Below are 8,266 nucleotides of genomic sequence, written 5' to 3'. Positions count from 1 at the left end.
TCATTTTAAGGCTTCAATCTACTTCAGCGAAGAATTATTGCTAATGTTTGATTTGATTACTGAAAAGCTGCCAAAGTTAGGCTACAAAATACAAAGAACTAGGCTGCCTGGCAAACGGGAACACTTCGGTTAAATATACAACCAATTTTGTTTTGACTTTAATACGAAAATTGTAGTCCATCGATGGTTCATCATAAGCATCATCATCATAAGCTGGTCTTCCATGCTTCTATACTGTTTCACTACAAGTAATAAGCATATGACAAATTGTGAGTTTTATCGTAGAAACTTAGCAGTGATCCACCACTGCGATCATCCTGGACTCAAATAACCGATTTGATTTTCCTTGTTTGTTTTATTATAACTACAACTTTGTTCAAGTAACTACCCGTCGCACCTTACAGACCTACTGACGCCTCAACACCTAATGCTAAAGCATCTTATCCTCAATTGTGGTTGGGGTAGGGCGCCACGAAAAAAGCTTCAAATCACAGAAAAGCCCAAATACAGTAAAATACAGCGCTTGAAAGATTGTGTAACGTAGATAGTTAGTTGAAATTTAACGTTGACACAACATCAGAAAGCATGATTGTGTTAAAAAAAACTGTTCCTAATTTGAAAAAACAATTTCAATAAGTGATATTATTGATATATCATCAATTTGGAAAATAATTTGGTGAAATTTATGATTACGCATGACAATCATTATCATAAAAATGTTTTTTGAGAGATGGCTCTTTCAGTGGCCACAGATATCATGTAGCCTATAGTCAGGGGCGCCGGAACGGTTTTTGACTGGGGGGGGGGGGGGCAGGATTATGAAAACAGGGCACTTTTGTTGCTGAAAGGCCAATTTTTTTAAGTTTTAAGATAAGATATAGCGATGATGCTCATCCATCAGCTCATCATCGCAGGGCCGGATTTAGCTGATGGGGGCCCGGGGCACTTTTAGATCGGGGGGCCCACGTGCAAAAAATTTTTTCGCTCCTACGGCGCGAAAAACCACCTCTACGTCTACAGTACCTTTAATCCAGCACTGTAGGCCTACAGTTTTTTTTAACAGAAACTTTAAAGACTGAAAGGAAAAATAACAACACAAAACACACATTTTTTCCACGTAGGGGGCCCTTCAAAAGTCGGGGGGCCCGGGGCACCTGCACCCTCTGCCCCCCCCCTAAATCCGGGCCTGCATCATCGAGTAATGATACAAGTGTCCGGTATAAGTTACAAAGAACAATGGTAAGGAAGGGCATCATGCTATGTTATAAATAATGATGTAGGCTAACCTACTGTGATACAGAATTTTGTGTCGTAAATATTATTTGAAATTGTTATATCGTATTGCAAAATGAGCAGTAGCTTACATGACCTTAAAAGGGCACCATTGCCCCTCTGCCCCCCATCCACAAAAAAAATTGCCTCCTGCTTCCGGCGCTCCTGCCTACAGTTGGCAAACGTAGATGTTATTCATTCTTTTAAGCAATTTGTAATCAATTCAAAAACACGACAGCAATTTTCTAAGGTCACATTCAGAAAAGCTATCGATGCTTTTAATGGTCTTAGACTAGAGACCATCAGGAGGACGCACACTTCAATTTTACATATAAAACATTTAATATCGATATAAAACATAAGTCGCATTATGGCGATTTATGTTGTCATAATGTAGCACGAATAACAATTGAAATGAATAAGATGACGAAATGTGCAGTACGAACAGAGCGTGCTGTTAAGTTCAAGTAGGCTACTTTTATTTATTTTTCTATTTTAAAAAAATGTGTAAAACAAAGCATTTAGCAAATAAACATTTAGAAATAAAAGCATATGTAAAAGTGAATCCTAAAGCAAAAAAGATTTAACTTACTTACATAAGCATAAGAAGCCGAGCAACGTGATCAAGTTTAACATGTATTAACATTGTTAAACTTGTTGACATTGTTTATTGAGCATTGATAAACTTATAAACTTATTAACATTGATAAACATTGTTGAACTTAAAGATAGTGATTTTCAAGCGCTGTTTTATGCATATTTTAAACCTTTTGGTTTTGACATCTTTTCCTTTTGTCGGTGCCAAATTCGTGTGTTTACTTTGAAGTATTCTACATGTTCGCGCCAGCAAAGAAAAAATAAATTGGATTGAATCAAGACGGACTATATAGTCCGTCTTGGATTGAATTGATCACGTTGTTACGGCCAATCTCTGTACAAATCAAACGTCATATAAAACCGTTCAAGTCTACTGAATATTACGTCATGGAAGTTGCTAGAAAATGTGCCAAAATTGCACCAGCGTTCATAAGAATTGTGTTTGGGCCTGTTTGGGCCTGTTTAAACAGGAAATATTACATCAGCTTTAAACACCTGTTGGAATGACTTCATAATTGTCTTTCATTATTGCGTCACAGTACTGCATACGTGAATTTGAGATATTGCTATCTATTATGGTCATTCGTAAAATGATTGTTTGAAAGTTGGCCGCACATTTAACTGTTGGCTTAGTGCTTGCTAGCTGGACAAAGGTTCCGTCTTTTATCCAAGTAATCTGTTGTGTAGTGACAGTTTAAGTGGTGTAGGCGTTGCACCCCCTCGTTTTCGGTAGCCTCGGGCTAATTTTACAGGAATACACTGTTTGAAAAGAAGTTCAAGTGTGTGTTTCTTCGGTCATTATATACAGACGAACGGATTAGGGAACTTTATGTTAAAATTTTCCCAAGAAGAGATTATGGTTTACCGCTGTGACCACACGTTGCTCGGCTTCGTATGCCTAATTGCCTATGATTCCACGACAAACCTTCTACGGAAGCTCTATCATTACTTAAACACAATAAGATTTGAATAAAAAATTTGTTTAATTTTGTCCGAAAGTACTTTTTACCATTGAAGCAATCTTGGAACTGGAAATGTAGAAATAGTCAAGCTTACATTTCTGAGTTTATTATGATTGAAAAAAAGAAAATCTTCCTTTTTCTCTTGAGAAAAGCCGCGGTTAATCTTATGGAAATCAATCTCTCGCTGACGCAGCCCGGCTAGCTCAGTCGGTAGAGCGTTGGACTCTTAATCCAACGGTCGTGGGTTCGAGCCCCACGTTGGGCGCGCTTATTTTTCTGTCGATTTCGTTAAACGTTGATTATTGGACACAAGAGGAAAATCTTTGATTTTTTCTGTTGAGTGAATAAATCAAGAAAACTTCAATGAGACAAAGCAAGCATCACATAAATATTTGTAGTAAAATATGAATAACTTTTCAAAACCACTTTGTAATGTTTTAAACTTTTTAACTTTTTAAATAACCTTTTAAAACCACTTAACTTTCCAAAACCACTTTTTATGGTAATAAATTAGACTCAAAAATAAAAAAAATATGTTTCAAACAAGAAATCTTTGAAAGATAACACTTGTTAACGATAGTTTCATTTCATCAAGCCCGTTGGTTGTGGGAGAAATTGTATTATGAAACAGAGCCATTCTTATTTGTGGTTTTCTTGAAAAATACTTCATTTAGATCACAAAGATTGCAGGTGAGCTCAGTGCTGAATCAAAGGGAGAGGGATTGTGGAGACCTTCGCCCCCTCCCCCCCATAAAAAAAAACGAGAAGTAACTTTATTCACTGTGTATTTGCGAGGTCAGATTGATGTATAGTAAACCTACAAATCATTGTGTTTTGTCACAATCACCACCCCAGCCCCTTGTTGAATCAGGCAACTTGTTGAATCCTCCCACCTGGGTGAGCTGACTTTGCCTTTGCTACGCTTGCACCTGGGACTGGCATGCGTTACCTCACCGCTTAATTTCTGCACCCCCTGACTACTGTAAAGTAGTGGATGACGAAGTGACCAACCAATTTTGTAAAAATATGGCAAAAAATAAATAAAACTCAAAAGATGTTAAAAAGTGGATTGGGAAAAGATATGTAAATAAAACGACCGCATGAATTGTTTTATAAAAAAAAGTATATATATACCTACTATATGACTTGCATAAAAATATATTTCAGAGAACTGACGCCTTATATAAATTTACATTGCTATTTCGAAAAAAATGTTTCTAAGTATATTTTGGGAAATAAATTGTGAATGTGTTTCTGAAGAGAAGTAGTTTCGTTCGCCGCAGTGAGATTCCACTTTCTCAAAAGCCCAATATGAAAAAAGAAAAAAAGATCTAGCAAAAAAAGAAAAAAATACCTTTTAAAGACAGCGACTAAGCGAAAGAGCATCATTTACTTCACAGTTTTACATATATAACAACTTATATAAGAACAAAGGGACCAGACAAACTCACAATGGTAAAAGCAAGCACAATGAAAGACGGTAGTAGTTATAACGTTTCAAAGGGAACAATCAATGTATCAAATGGCTACACAGAAAAAGCAGAGGAAAGACTACACTGCTTCGTTAAAACCAGACGTTTAAATGACAAAGAAGAACTGAGGTAAGCAGCTGCAACGATTTGCAAAATATTACAAGGTAGCCCAATGTTTAGTATAGTTTTTCCTGAAATCGATATCAGTTAGTTGAAGCTTTTGTTATGTAAACAAACATTTTGAAAACGGTACAATGCAATCAAGTACTTGTGAGAAGTTTGGTATGAATGGCTTGAGCTACAGCCATTGTGTGTTATTGTTTCGTATGAGGCTAAGGGTCTGATTCCAAATAAGTTACATATTTGATTGCATGTCCAAAAGGTTAACAAAATTTCGTCTTGACATTTAATAGCATTGTTTGACACAAATTGGGGCCTTGTAGCCAGTAGCGTAGTCAGGAATTTTGAAAGGGGGGGGGGGGGTTTTGACCACCCAACGGCGGGGGGTCTGGGGAGCCTCCCCCAGAAAATTTTGAAAAATTACTTTGAATTTGGTGCATTCTGAGAGCATTTTCAACAAAAATGTGGGTACGAATATTCCTGTAAAATGGTGCTGTCCGGTAGCATAGCAAAAGGATAAGATCATGTTTTCTTCGGCATTTTTGGGAAAAAAAAGCTAAGTCTCTGTGTTTTCTTGTTGCTAATTCCTGGCTGAGATGTTTGAATGTTTGGTATTGGCAAAACTCGCTCTTTTAATGCAATTTTGTTTAAAATTAGGCAATTTTTTTTTAGACTGAAAGCATCATTCTCCATATCGTGACGTCACACGCGTGCCAAAGGGGGGGGTTGTAACCCCCAAAACCCCCCCCCTTGGCTACGCCACTGCTTGTAGCTTCTCTTTTTTGAGCTTCGGAACGAGTTTACGGATGTTACTTGGATTGTGAAACGACACCAAAACAAAGAAGTTTTGCCTCAAAAAGAAACTAAACTTCGCTTTTATTTTTAAATTGATTTTGCTTGGAGAAGCTCTCCACATGATTTTTCAATTATGTGCTTATTTTGAATGGTATTTTTACTTACATTCTTGTTTCATTTCCAGGGGTTTGTACAAAAAACTGCGCGAAGTTGTTCCATCATGCAAAGCAAAGTCAGTATCTAGCCTTGAAATAGTCCTACGTGCCGTAGACTACATCAATGAACTCCACCAAATTTTGGAAGATGAATTTCCCGGCGTTCCAAAGCCTTTTCCAGAACTTTCGTCACGGCAACCCAATCATCCAGTTTTCGTTGACCCTGTGATGGCGGTATCCAGCGACGCGAAGAAATTGTCGTTTCGTGACGTCACTAATGCGGTAAGTTTGCATTGCTTCAGATCTTTTTCAGCACAGGATAGTCATTAAAAGAAAAGGGAGATTTCGAAATTATTTTTGATTGATCTACTCGAAAAGAAATGCGTGTTCATGCAACAGCAGAACACCAACAGTAGATTTTTTAAAAATCTTATGTCTAATAAATTAATGAAGGATGGTCCTCTCAAAGTTTATCGGTGGCTTAGTAATTTTAACCTGTGGATTACGATTAGTGCATGAGGAAACAATTACTCTACGAAATAAGCTGCTTAATCGGCTGATTTGTTTGATCGATGAATGATCCACTATTGCTGCATCCATGCAAATCATATAAATCCTTGTACCTCTGTGTTAAAAATGAATGCTAAAACAACAGTTTAAAAATTATTTCGGCATTTGGCTGTCAAAACAGTTTGTATTTATGCTTTATTTGTTATTTTCAGACAATGGCCACTGCGACCCAAACCACGCCGAAACTTCGAGATTAACCATTTTTCATGTTTTTCCCTGCGTTGATGTCGCTGGATGAAGACTAAAGTTTAAAGCAGCTACGAGAAGAGGATGAACGAGATGCTGCTGCTGGTGTTAAGTCCAGTTCCCAATTTGAACTTGCTGGCTGAATTCCAGGTTTCCCAGCGTTTGCGGAAAGTCTTTGAATAACCACACGTTGATGCAACGAAATGCAATGTTAATTTGTGATCAAACTTGCGATCAACATAAAGACAATGAATTGATAGCTTTCGTTCGAAGCCAAAATAAATCAGTTTACGTACTGCAGGCTACCTCATTGCAAAAATACACAAGCGTGTAACGCTACCTAAGCATTTGGAAATTGTTTTTAAATACAAGGACTGTATTGATATTTGCGATAGGAAGCCTACGTGGAAGTACATACAGTAACTATTTCAAACCTTGCCTTTATCGATGTTTTCCACTCAGGGAACAAGAGCTTTTATTGCTTTTTATTTGTTTTCATTAATTTCGTTTGTTTCAAATATTGTTTCTTAAAAGTGGGAATTTTACAGCCGTTTCTGTTCACCTAATGTGGACCACTGTAGTGGCCTTCATAGCGAAAGTTAATTTCCTCTTGAAGCCAAGAACGAGGTGAACCCTATTCTTGAGTACCGTATGCAGCTAATCTTAAAAGTGCAATTATAAAACTACAAAATTTTGTAACCAAACGGTTTGTCTTCCATAAAGCTAGCTGCTTTCGGACTTATGAGTTTTTATTTGCAAATGTAAATTAGATACTACCGCAAACACCAATAAATGATATTGTATATCTTCGTGTTACTTTAAATACACTTGTATATACTATATAATAATCGTTTAAAAATGATGTAAATATTTGCTTATTTTCAGAAGTGTCTTATTTACGTGTTGCTCTTGCATTAACTTTGTAATACTTACGTGCCGTAACTCCTATTTAGCCCCAGACACCAAATCAGTCATTTTTTACATTGATTCAACGTCTGCAGACCAGAAGAGAATGAGAGAACCCTGCAGACGTTGAGTCAACGTTCAACGTCTGCAGACGTTGAATCAATGTATAAAACGAGTGATTTGCTGTCTGGGGCGCCTATTCAGAGGTTCTCAACTTTCCGTTTCCGTTGTGAAGATAAATGTACCCTTAACTTATCCAAATCAAAATTTAAGAATTCGTCGTTCGGCTTATCTTTTCTGCCTTCAATTTACCTCCTTGATGAACAACATTTACTCCCAGACGATAAATTTATCCCCCCTCTCCAGTTGAGAACTCCTTTTCTATTTTATAAAAACGTGATTTTTTTTCTTAACCTATCATTAACCTGTATGTTGTTGTCAAGAAGTCATTCACCACTCTGTGCCTTATGTTATGCAAAACATTTCATCGTATAATAAAATGCTTTGACAACTTGCCTGAAAATCAAGTTTTGAATTTGGAACCGAGTGTGCATTCCAGAGCCAGACAATTTTCTCGCTTCGGTAAAGTCAGTATAGCTTTGGTGGAGAGATAGTTGTTGTGTAACATAGACAATTGATTGATAACAATTAACAACCTAATAGGATTGGATTGCATAATTTAAACACAATACATAAAACTAACAACATATTAAATTCGAACGTTTTTGGCAATACTTTCTGCCCTTTGGTAAAGCTACTTTTGAAAATATTAATATCATAAAATAGTAACAAGAAAAAATTGGCTATATCCTGTCCCAGCAACAAGCGGTAGATTTTGCTTCATGCAAAGCAATAAAGAAGTAACGATTGAAATTTTGTGTGTTCGTGTTCGCGCGAAGACCGAAGAGCATATGTATGTGGTTCTATTTAAAAACATAGAATGTGCTTATTGCAGCGAGTAAAAATGTTCCAGCTTAATGTGAGAAGTGTCCATAAATCAAAAGCTTTTCAAAGCCAAATGATCCTTCTGCCGCTAAGTCAAACCTTTCTACTCGCCATGTCAATGTTGGCCCCTCATTGAACACTACACCATCAGGAAAGGAAGTTTTCATAGAACGCTATTCATAGCTCACTTGAGCGCCTTTAGAAATTTTCAAAGATTGGCGTTTCCTTTATATTTATAAACCATATCTTGGAAATATGAAGGATATCATGCAATAGGATACAGAGT

General features: G+C 36.8%; 1 protein-coding gene and 1 non-coding gene across 2 annotated transcripts; both read left to right on the top strand.

Moving 5' to 3' along the window:
• Positions 1 to 3,023: 3,023 nt before the first annotated feature.
• Positions 3,024 to 3,096, top strand: Trnak-cuu (transfer RNA lysine (anticodon CUU)). The gene has a single exon. It is a non-coding gene; the product is annotated as a tRNA-Lys (tRNA).
• A 1,140-nt stretch (positions 3,097 to 4,236) lies between these two features.
• On the top strand, positions 4,237 to 7,577 carry LOC145785628 (uncharacterized). The gene is made up of 3 exons (XM_082597304.1): positions 4,237 to 4,432; positions 5,403 to 5,655; positions 6,096 to 7,577. The coding sequence occupies exons 1-3, from the start codon at positions 4,284 to 4,286 to the stop codon at positions 6,138 to 6,140; spliced, it is 447 nt and encodes a 148-aa protein (XP_082453430.1). The 5' UTR covers positions 4,237 to 4,283; the 3' UTR covers positions 6,141 to 7,577.
• The last annotated feature ends 689 nt before the right edge of the window (positions 7,578 to 8,266 follow it).

This window comes from Aplidium turbinatum, chromosome 16 (genome assembly GCF_918807975.1).
Source record: "Aplidium turbinatum chromosome 16, kaAplTurb1.1, whole genome shotgun sequence".
NCBI classification, from domain to species: domain Eukaryota; kingdom Metazoa; phylum Chordata; class Ascidiacea; order Aplousobranchia; family Polyclinidae; genus Aplidium; species Aplidium turbinatum.
This window is presented reverse-complemented; position numbering and strand designations above follow the sequence as displayed.

Excerpts from the sequence above, each read along its gene's own strand:
- LOC145785628 (XM_082597304.1), top strand. The coding sequence starts at position 4,284 with ATGGTAAAAGCAAGCACAATGAAAGACGGTAGTAGTTATAACGTTTCA. Across the intron at positions 4,433-5,402 it reads AATGACAAAGAAGAACTGAG|GGGTTTGTACAAAAAACTGC; the intron begins GTAAGCAGCTGC and ends TTTCATTTCCAG. Across the intron at positions 5,656-6,095 it reads TTCGTGACGTCACTAATGCG|ACAATGGCCACTGCGACCCA; the intron begins GTAAGTTTGCAT and ends TGTTATTTTCAG.